The sequence below is a fragment of the Cetorhinus maximus genome, chromosome 7 (assembly GCF_964194155.1).
Source record: "Cetorhinus maximus chromosome 7, sCetMax3.hap1.1, whole genome shotgun sequence".
Lineage (NCBI taxonomy): Eukaryota > Metazoa > Chordata > Chondrichthyes > Lamniformes > Cetorhinidae > Cetorhinus > Cetorhinus maximus.
The window spans coordinates 65,892,799-65,911,838 of record NC_135885.1 but is presented as its reverse complement, the minus strand read 5'-3'; the positions used below and the strand labels follow the sequence as shown (position 1 = coordinate 65,911,838).

The window sequence follows — 19,040 nt, the reverse complement described above, 5'->3', positions numbered from 1 at the left end:
GCATGATGCCACCACCAAACACATCTTCCCTTCACCCCCTCTGACGGCATTCCGTAGGGATCATTCCCTCCGGGACACCCTGGTCCACTCCTCCATCACCCCCTACTCCTCAACCCCCACTTATGGCACCTCCCCATGCCCACGCAGAAGATGCAACACCTGCCCCTTCACTTCCTTTCTCCTCACCGTCCAAGGGCCCAAACACTCCTTTCAAGTGAAGCAGCATTTCACTTGCATTTCCCCTAACTTAGTCTACTGCATTCGTTGCTCCCAATGCGGTCTCCTCTACATTGGAGAGACCAAACGCAAACTGGGCGACCGTTTTGCGGAACACCTGCGGTCTGTCCGCAAGAAAGACCCAAACCTCCCTGTCGCTTGCCATTTTAACACTCCACCCTGTTCTCTTGCCCACATGTCTGTCCTTGGCTTGCTGCATTGTTCCAGTGAAGCCCAACGCAAACTGGAGGAACAGCACCTCATCTTCCGACTAGGCACTTTACAGCCTTCCGGGCTGAATATTGAATTCAACAACTTTAGATCTTAAACTCCCCCTCCCCCCGTCCCCACCCCGTTTCTTCCCCCCCCCCACCCCCCCCGCTTTTTTTTCAATAATTTATATAGATTCTTCTTTCCCCACCTATTTCCATTATTTTTAAATCTAAATTAAAACCTTGTTAGTCTTTCCACCCCACCCCCACTAGAGCTGTACTTTGAATATCCTGTCTTCCATTCTTAATTAGCACTTTTCTCAGACAAATATCACCACCTTCAACACCTCTTTGACCCTTTTGTCTGTGACATCTTTTGATTACCTGCTCATCTCCACAATCACCACACCCTCAATGTCTCTCTCTCCCCCTCTCCACCCCCCCCCCCCACCCCCCCGCCACCCACCTTAAACCAATTTATATTTCTCCCTTCTTCTAACTATGCTTCAGTTCTGCCGAAGGGCCATGAAGGCTCGAAACGTTAACTGATTTCTTCTCTGCCGATGCTGCCAGACCTGCTGAGTTTTTCCAGGTAATTCTGTTTTTGTTTTGGATTTACAGCATCCGGAGTAGCTTTTAGTTTTTCATTTTTAATTTTGGCAACAACAAATCTTGTTTCTCTTTTGACAAAAACATGGTCAAACATTCTTCTGACTTTCACTGTCTTTGATCACACTTCATGAATGACCATTAGGATGAGAGAATTCCTACTTTCCTGTAAAAGCTCACAGCTCTTTGATGCCCAGTAAGAAGGCATTGTACTTTGCAAGCAGTGTATCTATGACTTGTTCAATGCAACAAAGGTTCCTTGACCAGCAGATATTAGCCATATCCTCTGTGGTCTCCCAAAAGCTTCTGGAAGCAAAAAATGTTTAATGCAATAGTAATTTTCAGAGTAACAGGGATAGTGGTGTCAGCTGTGCAATGAGACTCAGGAGAACACTGATCTCCCTCACTATATCCTAAATGAACCTCATACCTCAATGAAGCTGTTTCTCTGAAAGGGTCAAAAATGTCTGGGGTGGTCAATATTTCCATGAAGCTGAGCATTGACATACACGTTCCTCCTTTTCTCGTTGAAATTCCCCTCCTTGTTCCTGTTACCCTCCTCTTTTTCCTCCAGAGGTAAAGAGGAACACTGATTGACACACTTTTTTTTGCACCTAGTCTGGGGTAACTAAGCCCTGCTGATGTGCTGGCTGAAATCAGTTAATTCAACACTGATATGGAATCGAACTTCATCCAATGTCACTAGTGCAATAAGTGGTGCACTTACTCACTGAGCCATTAGGAGGACAGTTCCTGAAAATGTTAACATCAAATCATTATAAGGTTTCAGAGGTCTTGGGTTAAAATCTTAGTTCTGAATATTATTTCAACGTATGGCATTGCATATTGGGTTATTATATTGTCCTTTAGCATTTAACCTGGGTTTGAAGTGAGCCTGACTACTTGGATCAAAAGACAACATTTTAACTGGCAAGGGCAGGTGCAATTTTGCTTGTGGGCAAGGGTTTAAATCTCAAAAAAAATGCCGGCATGTCAGAAACCCAACATGATCCCACTAGCTTCTAGCTATTACAGGGGCACATTTGGAGGGTGCAGGAAACACCAGTGAAGATGCAAGGTCTTTAATTCAGATATGTATAAAAAAACAATTAATGCAAACTTTGAACCCAACATTCTGGCTTTAACCACCTGGAAAGCCTTTAAAGAGTGAAGTGGTACACGGAATACCTGCTTCCTTACCTGAGGAAAAGGCTTGTGCTCACACAACCTGTCCTGAGGATGTGCTTTCACAACTTTAAAGGTGATTTCCAACTTTCCAACTGGAAGACATTTCAACTATTGTGGACTTTGTCCATTTTGATCTGCACTTTCTTGCTTTCAGTCTTCATTGCAGCATGGGAGCAGCTTATGTAGCTCCACCTTGGACAAGAGGAGCGGAGCTGCATCAGCAACAAAACTGGGAGCAGCAGGAGCAACACCAGCAGCACCAACTGCCTTCTCCACAGCCACATGCTGCTCCACAGGACAGTGTAGAGGGACACAGAGCTCCAGCTCAAAGGAGAAAATATCTCAAGCACAGGCAGAAGATCAGCTTTGCCAACTTATCAGAGCAGCAGTGCCTCAGCAGGCTTAGGATTTCACAGCATTTCACTGCTACCATCTGCAGCTTCCTGGAACAAGGCCCAGCATTTTATCAGAATGGGATAAGTTGCGACATCAAGACCATATGTCCTACTTTCTGAACCCTGGAGAAATGATGCCCATGTAAGGGTCCCTTTAGGTAGAAATCCTTCCATTGACCATTGCAGGTCATCATCATGCTGGCTCTCTGATCGGAAAACTCAGGAGCAGGATTCTAATGCCATGGCTGAATTAAACAGCCCTGGCAAACCCCACCTCTGAGAAATGGGTTCCCAATCCACTGCCACCACCAGCCCCTGTACACTAACACCACCCCCCCACCCCCAACTGCTGCTACAAGTCTTATGGTTTCATTAAAATTCTGCCCAAGGTCTTTCTCTTTTGACTGAAAGAACCAAGGTAAAATGGGTTTAGCAGTACAACCGCATCCCAGTTTCTGATCAGCAAAAGTAACTCCTCAGAATTAGCATTAATTTAACAATGTTACTTAGAGGTAGCTTGTGTGATAAATTTAAAAGTTCACACGAGATCAGTGGGCAGTGCTTGTCTGAGAATAAACTTAAGGTATAATGGGATAGAGTAAATAAGGCTTTTCTCTAAATATGATGCTGTAATTGGATCCCCAAAATGCAAACATTTAACTACCAGAAAGAACATCTTGGATTAGCAGGAAACTTCATCTTGAAATAGAAGGAGAAAAGGATATTGAGGTGATCTGTTCCACCAGACATTCAATGCCAATTTAAATTCCTCAATGTTGAATGGCAGTGATGCTTGAACTGGATAATTCCAATGTCCAAATGGCCAACCATTTTGGGTAAAAGGAAATGAGCAAAACCAAAACAATATTAAAACAAAAGAACTACCATAATACTATGTTCATGCTAATTAATATATATGAAATATTTGCATTTCAGCTCAGTAAATTTGTTGTGGACTTTTGCAATGACATCCTTCAATATGTGCCAAGAACTGAGGCAAGTAATTGACATTAATCTATGGAAGTTATTTTACACATATTTCTCTTCAAATTTGGATGGTTTCCTTTTATTTTAATTTTAAAAATCAATTTTTGTTACCATTACAAATCAACTTACCAAATGTTGTATCATTACACCCATTCTAGGGTGATGATAGTGTGGATATGTATAAAAGAGTGAGTATTTTTTATTATTTTACTTAAAGATTAAAATTGTGAAATTAGTTTGTCTCATTGTACATGAGTGAAGTCCTGTTTTTCTCTGATACAGTTTTTATTTCATTACTCCAAAACGCCAACATCACATCTGAAAAATGCAGTAAGTATTTTCAGTTCACAGGAAACTATCCCAACATGTTAAAATGTTTTGTTAGTGCTCAGATATCTGTGTTTTCATGTTATCATAAATGTTTTTCCAGAAGGATTTAAATGATTTCACTTCTCAGTCCTACTTCAATTGCCAATTCTAAATAAATATTTTCTGAATCCGTAACAAAAGAACCAATTAGTTCATAAAAGTTTAAAAACAGACATTTTTTTCTAATAGTTTAAAGTTAAAAATGTGTAATTACTAAGACTGAGATTAAGCTTTGAAATAATTGTGCTGCCTTTGATGCCAACTTTAAGGAATCTGTCAATGGGACAAATCTGTTCAGCAGTTTATTGTCTAACAAAAAATGCACCAGGCCTGGAGTGTTTGAAAATGTTTCCATTCTCTTAATGCTATCTGACGTTCATCATGTCTTTTTGTTGTAGTTGTCTGCTGTGCACCCATTGCTGCATCTTGCTCCAAAGCTTTCTGAAAGAAGGATGGACAGATCTCGCAATTCAGTATGCAATTTTTCCTTCCATTATCTTTTTTTAAATTGTTCTCATTATTACACATGTGTTTAACGACAGGAGTGGCTTTAATTTAAACAGCCCTGATTTCTACTGTCACCACTGTCCATAAACAGAAAGGTGCTTTGATTTGCTTCCCCTTTTATAAGCGCTGGCATGTTTCCCAACCCCTCAAGTTTTGGCATGATCTAATTTTCTATAAATAACCCCACCGCAAACTCAAGATAGGATGAACTCAGGGGGTTAGCTTATTTGCGCACACACAAAACATAGGAGAGTGGTCACTACGTAGCCTCCTGTGCGCTCATACAATAAAGTGGGATAGAGAAAGAAAGATTTACAGGACAAAGACCATGAACTGAAGAATTATGGTTTCACGTGAGTCCAGGGTCCAGAATCAAAGTTTAATCGTGTATTCCTTCACAGAGATTGGCAGGCTGAACTGATGTTGAATAATTTACTTTTCCAGTAGAGCTGACTTCCACGATGAGATAGGCATGCAGAGATGAATCAGTCTTGTAGGTGATGGTACTAAAGGTCTAGCAGAAAGAGTATAGATGGGGGCCAGGCATTCAAACCTGGACAGAGCCCCTTTTCTGTTCTGCTGCTAGGTAGATGGGGTCATGTCACGTGAGTCATACCTCTCCACTTTGACTTTGACAAAGGATGTGTATCCCTTTGTATGGGTCCCTGAGATTGTTAGTGTTCCAACCATTAAGTCTTAAAGAGAGGTTGTGCGGTCCTTTGTCCTAGCAGATGAAACAGCACTGGTTGGCCAGGTCTGGCTTATGAAATGTAGATGGCCTTTGTATTGATCCCTTTGAACTTGTTCTCTGCAGCCCACCGGGGGGTCAATAGGGTCTCTTCAGAGTTAACAAGGTGCCAGTTCCTGCAAAACTGCCATATTAGCTGGTATTTCTTTTCATATCTGTTGTCTTATGAAGGAAGGATAGGAAGTAAAGAAATATGCATGCATTATCTCATTCACACTGGCACGTCCGACACACAGTTAGCAGGGGCAATGGCAGTTCTCTGCTGCATTTTCTTTTTGAGGTTTAAACCTGGTTGGTGTATTAGCAAGGACACTGTACTTTCCTGGGATGTGGAATGTTTAGGTGACCATAGAACCATAGAAAAGTTACAGCACAGAATGAGGCCATTCGGTCCATCTTGTCCATGCCAGCCCAAGGACACCCAGGTGCCCTTTCTAATCCCACCTTCCTGCACCCGGCCCATAGCCCTGCAGCTTAAGGTGCAAATCCAGGTACTTTTTAAAAGAGTTTAGAGTTTCTGCCTCTACCACCAACTTGGGCAGCGAATTCCAGACACCCACTATCCTCTGCATTAAAAAGTTCTTCCTCATGTCCCCCCTACACCTTCTGCCACTTATCTTGAATCTATGTCCCCTGGTTCTAGAATTCTCCACCAAGGGAAACAATTTTATCCTGTTCACTCTATCTATTCCCCTCATTATTTTGTACACCTCAATCAAGTCACCTCTCAGCTTTCTTTGTTCTAAGGAAAATAACCCCAACCTATCCAATCTCTCCTTGTAGCTACACTTTTCTAACCCTGGCAACATTCTTATAAACCTCCTCTTCACTCTCTCCAGAGCTATTACGTCCTTCCTGTAATGTGGTGACCAGAACTGCACACAATACTCCAGTTGTGGCCTCACCAGTGTTTTATACAATACCAACATTATAACCTTACTTTTATATTCTATACCTCTGCCAATGAAGGAGAGCATTCCATATGCCTTCTTTACAACCTTGTCTACTTGAACTACTGCCTTCAGGGACCTGTGTACTTGTATGCCAAGATCTCTCACTTCATCTACCCCTCTTAGTATATTCCCATTTATTGTGTAATTCCTGTAACTGTTTGACCTCCCTAAATGTATGACCTCACACTTCTCTATGTTAAAATCCATCTGCCACTTTACTGCCCACTCCACCAACCCATCTATATCGTTTTGGAGATTATGGCTATCCTCTACACTATCCACTACTCGGCCAATCTTTGTGTCATCTGCAAATTTCCAAATCGTTAATATATAACACAAACAGCAAGGGTCCCAACACCGAGCCCTGTGGAACACCACTTGAGACAACTTTCCATTCGCAAGGGCATCCATCGACCATTACTCTTTGTTTCCTGTTACAAAGCCAATCTTTTATCCAGTTTGCCACATTACCCTGAATCCCATGGGCTTTTACTTTCCTGACCAATCTGCCATGTGGGACCTTGTCAAATGCCCTGCTAAAATCCATGTACACAACATCCACTGCACTACCTTCATCAACCCTTCTTGTCACTACCTCAAAGAATTCAATCAAATTTATGAGGCAAGACCTTCCTTTAACAAATCCATGCTGACCATCCCTGACTAGTCCATGCCTTTCCACATGACAGTTAATCCTATCTCTCAGGATTGATTCTGCTAATTTGCTCGCCACCGATGTAAGACTAACTGGCCTATAATTGTTTGGTATTTCCTTTGATCCCTTTTTAAACAATGGAACTACGTTTGCATTTCTCCAGTCCTCTGGTACCTCCCCTGTATCTAGTGAAGATTGGAAAATCATCCTCAGAGCATCTGCTATCTCCTCCCTGACTTCCTTCAGCAGCCTCGGAAACAATCCAGCTGACCCTGGTGAATTATCAACTTTCAGGGATTTCAACCCTTCAAGTACTTCCTCTCTCTTTATGACTATCCCGTCCAATATCTCGCAATGTTCCTCCTGGACTACTATATATACATCCTCCCTTTCCTTTGTAAACACAGAGACAAAATATTCATTCAAAACACTTCCCACAGCCTCTGCATCTACACACAAGTTTCCATCTTCATCTCTGATAGGTCCCACTTTTTCCTTAACTAGCCTTTTAGCATTAATGTATTGGTAAAACATCTTTGGGTTATCTTTAACTTTACTTGCTAATCTTTTTTCATGCCCTCTCTTTGATTTCCTTATTTCCTTTTTTACTTCGTCCCTGCACTTCCTATATTCGTCTAGGCTATCTGCAGTGCTTAGTTCTTTGTGCCTATCGTACGCTTTCTTTTTCTGTTTGATCTTCTCCTGTATTCCACTAGACAACCGGGGGATCTAGATTTGGCAGTACCACTCTTATTTTTGTAGGGGCATGTCTACTTTGTACAATTAAGATCTCACTTTTTAGTGCTTCCCACTGTTTTATCCTCCAGCAGTGCTGTCCAGAACACCTCAGCCAAGTCCCTTCTCATTTCTGCAAAATTTGCCTTCCCCCAGTTCAAGATTTTTACTCCTGCCTTATCCCTGTCCTTTTCCATGGTAATGCTAAATCTAACTGAATTGTGATCACTGTCCCCGATATGGTCGACAACTGTCACTTCACCCACTTGCCCTTCTTCATTCCCCAAGACTAGGTCTAGAATTGCATCTCCTCTCATTGGGTTTGTCACTAATTGGTTGAAAAAATTTTCCTGGACACACTGCATGAATTTTTCTCCCTCAGTGCCCCTTATATTGTTTGAATCCCAGTTGATATTAGTTGAAGTCTCCTACTATTATTGCCCTCTTGTTCTTACAAGCAGAAATTTGCCTACATATTTGTTCTTCTAACTCCCTTTCACTATTTGGGGGTCTGTAGTATACTCCCAGTAGTGTGACTGCCCGTTTTTTATTTCTAAGCTCAATCCATAAAGCCTCGTTTGTTGACCCATTTAGTATATTGTCCCTCCGCACAACTGGAATTGATTCTTTAACCATTAGTGCTACCGCCACCCCCACCACCCCCCACCCCCCCCACCCCCCAACCCCCACCCCCCCAACCTCTTTTTTTATCTCCTACTCCATTGTGTCTGAAGATTCTATAACCAGGGATATAAAGCTGCCAGTTTTGTCCCTCCTTTAGCTAGGTCTCCATTATAGCAATGACATCCTGCTGTCATATGTCTACCTGTGCCCTTAACTCATCTACCTTGTTTGTAATACTCCTTGCATTGAAGTATAAACAGTTTAACTCCGTCAATTTCCCTTGCTGGACACTTTTTAAACTTTGCCTCTCCTGTAACTCCATGTCTATCACAACATCCCTAGCTAATGTTCTACCTCCATTTTTCTGATCTGAATCTGACCTATCTGATCCTACTCCTGGAATCCCATCCCCCTACCACACTAGTTTAAATACTCCCCAACAGAACTAGCAAAAGCCCTCGCAAGGACACTGGTCCCAACTCTGCCTGGGTGCAGTCCGTCCGGTTTGTACAGGTCCCGCCTTCCCTAGAACTGGTCCCAGTGCCTCAAGAATCTGAATCCCTCCCGGCTACACCATCTCTCCAGTCACGTGTTCATTTGGTCTAACCTCTTATTCCTGCTCTCACTAGCATGTGGAACTGGGAGTAATCCTGAGATTACTACATTTGAGGTCCTGCATTTTAATTTATCTCCTAACTTCCTGTACTGAGCTTGCAGGTACTCATCCCTTAGTTTACCTATGTCGTTGGTACCAATGTGTACCACAACCACTGGCTGCTTACCTTCCCTCCCCAGAATGTCCTGCAGCCACTCTGAGATCCTGGACCCTGGCACCAAGGAGGCAACATACCATCCTTGATTCACATTTGCGGCCACAGAAGCGTCTGTCTGTGCCCCTAACTATTGAATCCCCTATCACTATAGCCCTGCCACTTGTTTTCCTCCCGTCCCTTTGAGCAGCAGAGCCACCCACGGTGCCGTGAACTTGGCTGTTGCTGCTTTCCCCTGAGAGGCCATCCTCCCCAACAGTATCTAAAGCGGTATATCTGTTAGAGAGGCGGATGACCACAGGGGACTCCTGCACTACCTTCCTAAGTCTTTTATTGTTCCTGATGATCAGCCATTCCCTTTCTGCCTGTGACCTGGGAAGATTCGAAATTCAACTTGTGAGGAAATCTATTCAGGGTTAGAATTATTAATTTTCCTCTGCTGGTGATCAGGCACAAGCAAAGCCATTGGTTTCAGAACTTTGCCTGTCCAACTCCTGATTAAGTGCCCTTTAAAGAGGGGTTTTTCAGGGTGGTTAGCACTCACCCCTGAGTGATGGTCAAGCTGCTCTGGCTAACTGTAGGGGAATGCTGGGTATCTCATTCTGAGTGCAAGACAGATGAGGAGAAATTTTTTTCTCTCAGAGGGTAGTAAATCTCTGGAACTCTCTTCCTGAAAAGGCAGTGGAAGCAGAGTCCTTGAAAATTTTTAAGGCAGAGGTAGATAGATTCTTGATAAACAAGCGGGTAAAAGGTTATCAGGGATAAGCGAGAGGTTATAATCAGATCAGCCATGATCTTATTGAATGGCGGAGCAGGCTCAAATAGCCAAGTGGCCTACTCCTGCTTCTAATTTGTATGTTTGTAAAAATTGATAAAGGTGAAGTATTAGAAAGGCTGGCTGTACTTAAAGTAGTTGAGTCACCAGGACTGTGAGATGCACCCATAATACTGAGGGAAGTAAAGGTGAAAATTGTGGAGACATTGGCTATAATCTTCCAATCCTCCTTAGATACAGGCCTGAGGTCCAGAGAATTGCTAATGTTACAGCCTTGTTCAAAAAAAGGGCACAAGGATAAGCCCAGCAACTATAGGGCAATCAGTTTACCCTCAGTGGTGGGGAAGCTTTTAGAAATAATAATCCGGGACAAAATAAACAATCACTTGATAAACGTGGATTAATTAAGAAAAGCCAGCATAGATAGTTAAAGGCAAATTGCATTTAATTAAACTGATTGAGTTCTTTGAGGTAACAAAGAAGGTTGATGACAGTAATGTAGTTGATGTGGTATACTTGGACTTCTGAAAGGTATTTGATTAAATACCACGGCCAGAATATTGCCGTCGGCTTGCGGGGGCCGGCCCAACACACTGACATGCAAAATGACGCGAGAATGACGTCGGGTATGCATCCCAACGTCATCATATGTCATTTAAATCTTTCGCTTGGCGGGCGCATGCTGGAGGCGGCTGCACGCCCACTGAACTGTCAACAGCCTATTAAGGCCATTAAAAGGCCAATTAAAGTTGTTTGCAATGCTGCCCGTCCAACCCTTAAGGTTGGTGGACAGGCAAAGAGCCCAAGCGGCCTTTGCGTTTTTTAGGAAACCTCATCCACAGGCGAGATGAGGTTTCCTAAAGCTTTTATTAATTAAATGATAAAATGTTTCCTGTCACATGAGGGGAAATGTTTAAATAATTTTGTACTTTATTGGTAACAAAATTTTTTAAGCAACTTAATCTCCCTGAGGCAGCTCCTTGCCTCGGAGATTGCTGTGCTCTTTTGCATGCATGCGCGAAATAGCACAGGCCCTGACTCTTCCTCCTCCCCCACCCGCACAAGTAGCACTCTACCTGCTGTGCCTCACACTGGGCGGGCCTTAATCAGCCCGCCCACGTAATACGGCGGCACGCAGCCGATTGCGGGTGGCGATCGACTCTGCGCCCGCCCCTGCCCAGCCCGCCCGACATAAGTAAGCTTCTGGCCCATATCAAAGACTTGTCAGCAGAGTCAAAAACCATTGAATAAAAGGGGCAATGGAGGTATTGATACAAAGTTGACTGACTGACGGAAACAGTAGTTTTCAACAGTCTGAAGAAGAGTCATATGGACTCGAAATGTTAACTCTGTTTCTCTCTCCACAGATGCTGTCAGACCTGCTGAGTTTTTCCAGCATTTTCTGTTTTTATTTGAAGTGAAACTTATTAGTATAAAGTTCAGGTATGACTGCTGATAGAGAACATCGCCTAGTGAAATACCTTTTCTAGTGAAATATCCCTTACAGGCTGCCATAACACAATTTTACATTTTAAAAATCATACGAATTTCCTGCGCCCTGACAAATTCCTGGGGGGGAAGGGTTGGATCCACAAGCAGCAATCCTGTATTTTATGTTGGCCCAGGTGTAGGTTTTTTTTCATTTCTACTGAATCTGCAAAGTCATAGCTGTGTACAGTAGATGCAAGACCATAAACTTGTCCAAATGTTTTCTGAAATTTCTCTTAACCAGAATGTGACAGTTTTAAAAAAAAAACATTTAAACGGATATGCAGATAGGGTTAAATAAGGTAGGGTGAGAGGAGGTTCACAGGGACCATAAGCACTGAGACACAGACCAGATTGGCCAATTGGTCTGTTTCTGTGCTGCAAATTCTATACATGACAAAACAGGAGGAAAGTTGAGAAGAAAGCTTAAAGAATAATGGGCCTTTGAATATGACATTTTTGTGTAAATGTCAGCCAATAGGATAGATGAAGAGCCAAAATAAGATTTAAATACCACAAATGAGTTGGTCAGGCAATTCTAAAGAAAAAACCTGCATATCACATGCTCAGAGAACTTCAAATTCTAATGAATCATCTTTCATGGGAAATCTCTGTTCTTGCAAAGTAGGTGAATTTATGCATTGCCAGGTTGCTCATATACCAATAGCAACACTTAGGGTGATATTTAATGGAAGTGACAGGGATCTCACCCACTGACTGGGGAGCTGGCAAGAGCCCACATTGTCTCTCTTAGGGAAGGCCAGCTGTATAAAGTGCCACTCAGGCACTTAACTGGACAGCGGTGGGCCTTCCCCAGGATCCAGGACCTCGGGAGGCAGAAGTCCTGCCCGCCGAGAGCTGTCAGTCCTATTGAACGGCAATGCCACTAGGAGGTGGTGGCTGCTGCTGAGATGACACCCACCTGAGGCCTAGTATCGTTGCTAGGTCCCAGGCCACAGGTGAGCGATGGCAGCAGTGGGGGAGGGGGGCCAATTGGCGGGGTAGGGGTGGGGGGGCCACGGAGTGGGGGTCGCAGGGGAGGGGGGAGCAGGGTGGTCGTCAGCAAGGGAAGAGAGTGGTTCTCAGTGGGCCCCCCTTTCACAATGCTGGGTTCCTCATTCAGACACTGAGTGCCTTTGAACAAGGGACGAATGGGACAAACCCCTTCCACCACCAACACCCCCATCCCCACCACCACCACAACCCCAGGAGGCCGCAAGCAATTCCGACAGGGTTTGCTTGTTGTGTTTCCCACATGGCAAGCCCTCCACCTCTCGCCCACCACTGGGTTAATGCCAGTGGCAGCAGGATGAGGCCCACTTAAGGGTCTCAATTGGCGGCAGGGCAAAAGGCCCTCCACGGGCTTTCCCACCACAGGCTGAATCAGGGTGGAGGTGAGAAGATGGCAGGGTCTCCCCCCACCACCACCCCCCAACATCAACCCGCCCCATCACCATCCTCCTGCCTGATTAAATGCACCCTGCACCAAATTTGTCATGGGGGGTGTGGGGGTGGCATTAAATTTCACCCTAAATGACTAGTTATTAGCCTAGATTTTGTGTGGAAAAATAACAATGAAGCTATCAGTGTTTTTTAAAGAAAGTAAATTGAACAGCAACTTCCAGAGGTTCCACATATGCAGTTAAACACAGGGCAAAATTTTACGGAGATTGGGCAGGCGCGCGCCTGACCCAATCTGGCGTAAAATTGCGCAAGATGGCATCAGGCAAGCGTCCCAACATCATCCCGCGCTCACACGATATTTCAGTCAGCAGCCGCGTGCAAAAGTCGGAAGCACAGCCGACAATTAAGGGGGCAATTAAGCCCATTAATGGAGCAATTGACTCTGTTTTTCGTGGTCAGTCCAACCTTACGGTTGGCAGAAGGGCGAAACTGCCAGGCGGACTTTGCAGTTTTCATGAAACCTCACCCAAGGGTGGGAAGAGGTTTTTATTATTACATAAAATAAAAATCTATGGACAGCATTTTTATCATCTTTATGTTCAGGTGACTGATTGTGATGCTTGGTTTTTTTTTTCCTGATTTCCTTTATTTCATGGTTTTTGGGCCTGCTCCCTGAGGCAGAACTCTGCCTTCATGGAGCTTTCTCTCAGCACTCGCCCATGCCCACAGAAACGCCATTGCCCACCCTCCTCCCGCCCCCCCACCCCGGCAGCGCTGAGCATTTCAACACACATCTCATGCTGACTAGCTGTTAATTAGCAAGCCAATGTGAAATCGCAGGCAGGGGCCGATTGGCGGTCCGTTTCCCAACCGGTCTCGGGCCCACCGATCGCGCTTGCCCGCCAAGCTGAAAATTCAGGCCATGAAAATCAGGAATTGTTGTCTAAAATGTCCTACTTCTCCACAACTTTGCTATATCAGTATCTGGCCAAGAGACTCAAAATTGAAACACATGGAAAGGTATGAAGTTGCAGTACTTGCCCATTAGATAGCAACTAAACATATCAGTAAAATTTATAGCTTGCCCATTCAAGTGGAAGTGAATTTTAACAGCATGCTAAGTTTTAACCACTATCAACAATGTCCCTGGCACTGAAACATAGGTTTTACAAATGTGGATTCTCATTCTAGCAGATTTTAATTATTTTTGCTTTTTTCAAAATAAATTCCATAATTTTTAGTTTACTTTTCTCTCTGCCTTTTATCCAACACTTTTAATCCCATCATTGTTTTTGCTTTCTGAACATGATATGACATTGATTTAGTTATTCTAACTTAAACTTCTTATTTTAGACTCTGCAGGATTAATTCTAACCCCCAGTGAGGGTGCGTTGGGGCACCCAACAGTGAGATGTTAAATCTCAAACCTGACCACAACCTGCTTCCAACATGTCCACTGAGTTTAACCAAGTCAGGTCACGGAGCAAGCAGCCAATCCACTCCCAGGAGACAAGTTGGTAATTTAGATATGTTAATGAGGCTGGGAACATTTAACCAGCATTGCAAATTTAACCCTGACTGACCGAGTTTCCTAGGCCTCAGGAAACCCAGCAGCTGAAGGAAGGCGAGGACAGCTTTACAGCACTGCTTGTGGGACAAGAGTTGCAGGTGTGCTTGCCCCCTACCTCCCAAGTTTTCATTTTTGCCTTGGATCAACACCCACCCCTAAACAAAGATCCCTTTAGGGAAAATCTGATCACTTCCCAAGGTTGGGGACCAGCCTCGACCTGCAATCATGGTTCAGACTCCCCACCCCACCTATAAGGGCTGGACACCCCTGGGGTCAGGGTTTGGACCCCCATCTGTGCACGCTTTCTAGCAGCTGATGGCTGCTTCTCTGGAGTGTTCTCTGCCTGCCAAGAAGCTAAGCCTGTCAATCAGGCTGACTGTTAGGTAGGATCCTGCTCTTTTAAAAAAAAATCCACATGATATGGAGCCCAAACATAATGTTACAAATGATTAATGATCATCACTACAGCTGAGATATAGATCTTACTTCATTGGTTTTCAGCAAGTATAATGGGTAATTAAGTAAAATTAACTTTTGCATGTACATTTTTGAAGTTTTAATGGGAACTAAATCCAATCACTGCATATGGAGTGGGTTTAGCGATATGACTGAAACAAACTTTTTCATATAGCCATCTATTCACATTGTGATCTTATCTCTATATTTAAATATAAAAAATCAAAGAAAATGATGTTATGACAAGCATTACAATAGAACGTTAACTCATAATTCTGGTGTAATCAAAATGATAAGTTGTAGGGTTTACATTATGACAGTTAACTTCACAATTTAATTCAATATAGTGGATTACAAATGTACAACTAAGGACTGGTTCAATATTTTATAATTTAAAAAAAAATTACATTACAAGATAAGTTCTGAGGAGCAATTATTTAACCGCAGTATGAACTGTTCAGTTCCATTCTGGCATCCTTCCATCTACAAAAGATGATGGACCCCAGCAAACAAATCCATTTCAGATGAGGTGCCTTCAAATGGCATACCTTTACTGATGGCTAAAGAGGCCAATTCATGAGAGGCAGGTTCTGTCACAAGTGCTGCAGAAGAAGCTACCGAGTGTCATTGCAGTTTCTTGTTTTCAGTGTTGGTGTCTGTTGCCTTAGCCACTGGTCATTGTGGTGTTGCACAGCAGCCCACAGGAGGTGTTGCCACAAACAGGTTGCTAGAGTTGCATCCTGGTACAATTTGCAATGCCAATACCTCCCAGCATATAGGATCAGGTCCTGATCTCTCTCCTCTTATCTACAACTTCAGTATGTTTTCTGATCTTAGTTTGGTTTCCTTTCTCAACTGTCAAATTGGCTCTCTGCACTGTTTATCAAGTATTAAGAAGTATCAATTGCTGTCTTCCTGCACTTCCAGTTAAAAGGAAAGGAAAGACTTGCTTTTCTTGCAACATTACTCCCCCTCAAAAATGTTTCCAAGCTTCTCATGCAGTGAATTCAAGTCCCATTCACCCATCTCCCCCATGATTGTTGACCTACATTGGCTCCTGGTTCAGTGATACCTCAAATTTAAAATTCTCATCCCTGTGTTCCAAACCATCCAGAACCTCACCCACACCCCTCACCACACCACCCCCCCTCCCCACCCCACCCCATCTCTGTAACCTTTTGCAGCCCTACCATTTTTTTGAAAACTTGATGTTCCTCCAATTGTGGCTCTTGTGCTCCGTCTTTACCTCATCATTGGCGGCCCTGCCTTCAGCTCTAAGCATTGAAATTATTTCCCTAAACCTCCTCATTTCCCTATGGGCTGAATTTTCCCAGTCCTGCAGAGGTGGGGTAGGAGGTGGAATCAGGAGCAAAATCAGAGAAGAACATGTTGGGTCGGCTACCCAATGCATTCCCACCTCCAAGCAACCGTGCTGGAGGAAGGTTGAGTCTGGCAGAGGCTAAGCACTCAACACTTGTGGGTAGCCAATTAGGCTCATCATTAGGCCAATTGGGGGAGAGATGCTGCCGCCAGCGGGATTTTTCTGATGGTGTTGGGTCCCCCTCACCTGCTGTCTTTGGAGACTGGAATTGAACTGGAGGCAGTCTCCAAGTAGCAGGTTAGTGAGCCATAAATGCCTCTCCTCCATCACCCCAGCACAGATCTGCTGGGATGCCAAAGCCGCAGCCAAGGACCCATCCTGTGGAAGGATTTTCAATTCACACTCATGGCCTGACAGCTGTTGACATGAGGGATTTTTAACCTTTTACAATGCTGCAAAGTATGACCTCAATTTGAGACGCCCTTATGCTCACCTGCCTGTCTCAGCAGCACCCACCTTTCCTCGTGGGGCTGCTGGCCAGACATCACAACTGAGCCTCCCACTTCACTGATCTGCTCACTGTCCTCAATTAGATGAGGTTCCTGGAGGCAGCTTCTTAACTGGCTGCCTCCAGGAAGATCATGAACAACAACCTACCCACAGTCACTTCAGGGTTCCTGATGCAGAATTGAGGCAAACATTGAGATTGTGACCTGACAGGGAAAATTCTGCACCACATCTCTCTCTCTTCCTTTATGATGCTCCTTAAGACCTATTTTTTTGGCCAAGCTTTTGTTTACCTGTACTAATATCTCTTTGTTGTTAGGTATTGAAATTTGTTTGATAATGCTCCTATGAAGCCTTGAGATATTTTACTCCCCAACATTGCTGTATAAATGCAAGTTATTGTGGTGGAATTATGTCAGCAAATGTAGCAACCATTTTACAAGAAGTTACAGACAACAATGAACTGAGCAGCCAGCTCATTTTATTTTTGGTGGTGTTTAATGAAGAACAAATATTGGCCAGGCCATCAGAACTCTGTTCTTCAAAAAGTGCCATGAGATCTTTAACATCTATCTGAACATCTATCTATCTATCTAAACAGGACCTTCATTTAATGTCTCATCACATCCAGAAGGCAATCACAAGAACGTAAGAAATTGGAGCAGGAGTAGGCCATTCAGCCCCTCAAGCCTGCTCTGCCATTCCGTAAAATTTTGACTGATCTTCGACCACAGCTACACCTTTCTGCGCTATCCCCATTAACCCATGATTTACTTAGTATCCAAAAAACTATCAATCTCTGACTCCCAGAATCTATCCTGTCAAGCCTTTTTAAGATTTTTTTGATGTTTCAATGAGATCACCTCTCATTCTTCTAAACTCTAAACTCTAGGGTATAAGGGCCTAATCTCTCTTCATAAGACAATCCCCTCATCCCAAGTATATCCTTCCCTGGGGAAGAACAGATGTGGTCCTATCAAGGCCCTATACAATTGCCGTCAGAATCCTTTACACTTATACTTCAATTCCTTTGTATCAAATGTGTCTTCTGAAATGTTTGTGAGTCTTCCTGTCCACGCCTGTTGATTGACATATCTCCTAAAGAGAAAATTATCTCCACCGCATCTATCAGATCATTTGCTCTTGGAATTCTAGTGAGACTTCTGAAGTGTCCTTCCCATTGCCCTCAAAATATGTGCCATCTAATGTGTGCCTACCCTATGCCAATTCATTTATTCCTCTTCAGTCCATTTTTTCTTTCCTATTGGAAATTTGTTGTGCTTATCCTATTCCTAAGAATCCTTACCAAAAATATTATACAAAGCAGTCCATTTGGCCCAATAAGTTTATGTTGGTCCACTGAGAAGCAGTCTGAATTCAATGTGCCCACCCCATTCCCATATCCCTTTATTCCCTGATCCTTCAACCACCTATCTGGATTATCGTTAAAAGTCGACATTAAATCACTAATTCACGAGTGCATGCCTCAGGCTCTTAATCCTTTGTTTAAAGAGGTTTCTCTTGCTCTATTTGCTAATTTTTAAAAATACTTAATGTTATATCTCCGTCTCCTTTTTTTCAACCTCACAATTCCTGCGAACGGTTTGGTAGAATTTACTAATCCTCCTCAATCTGGCAGGATCGGTGTTTGATAGCGGTTAAAATCATTCCAAAGCCGTACTGTTTTATCTGGAAACATTCTATCTTCACCAATTCTGAAGTCAGATGAGACTCCCATTGCAAGCAGGCTGCGGCCTCATTTAAATATAAAATGTGTGGCCTGATAAAGTCATCAATACTGCAATGGCTTTTAACTTTGGTATTCGGTAAGGCATGAGGCCTACCCCAACAGTTAATACATGAAAAGAGTCAGAGCAGCCAGAAAAGGCCAAGGTGTGTTTTAAAATGTTACTTCCATGTGAAATTCTTGAGGACCAAGAGGAGCAGGATCCGCTCCCCAAGGCTGTACAAGATCATTGGGCCTCCCAGACCCAATCTTGCCTCTCCCTCCCCCAACAGGCAGCGGTGTGAAAAATCCTCCACTTCCACCTCCCCCTGTAACCCCCCATACTGCACCTGAATAAAAATAGGGTGAATGAGAGTCATATCAGGTCGAGAAAAAGAAAGATTGGATTGGGAAAGAGAAACAAGAGTCATGAAAGAAAAGTTAGAGATAAATTTGACATCTTTTCAATCTCTAACAACAATTTACTACATGTAGGAATGAGATCGAACAAGTTTGAATTGTTCCCTTTTCAGGCCAGGGAGGTTGATTGGCATTGTTTTCATACTTATCACTTACCCTTATGATGGAAATTCTTCCCTCGAGTCCCTGGCAATGCCTAGCTCCTCATCAAATACCCACTCCTGTCCATCAATCCCACCAGTTTAGGGCTGGAGATATATTTGAAAAGTTGAATTGAGTCACAACTGTTAAAATTGACTGGGCCACACCGCCTTCATGATTTCTTTGTGCACTGCTCAGCTTTGGACCTCTATGCACTGATCATGCCTCGAGTTATCTCGATACCAGTTTTTTTCTATTCACCCG

At 43.4% G+C, this 19,040-nt stretch overlaps 1 protein-coding gene across 2 annotated transcripts in view; it reads left to right on the top strand.

Annotated features, from left to right (window-relative positions):
• The window catches only part of nms (neuromedin S), a 40,848-nt gene that overhangs the window by 8,854 nt on the left and 12,954 nt on the right, over window positions 1-19,040 (top strand). The window contains exons 4-7 of one of the 2 annotated variants that reach the window (XM_078544875.1): window positions 3,557-3,616; window positions 3,766-3,795; window positions 3,890-3,937; window positions 4,375-4,449. In XM_078544875.1, the coding sequence (XP_078401001.1) occupies window positions 3,557-3,616; window positions 3,766-3,795; window positions 3,890-3,937; window positions 4,375-4,449 (213 nt within the window). The remainder of the gene's footprint in view (window positions 1-3,556; window positions 3,617-3,765; window positions 3,796-3,889; window positions 3,938-4,374; window positions 4,450-19,040) is intronic. The other variant, XM_078544876.1, reaches the window with a different exon arrangement.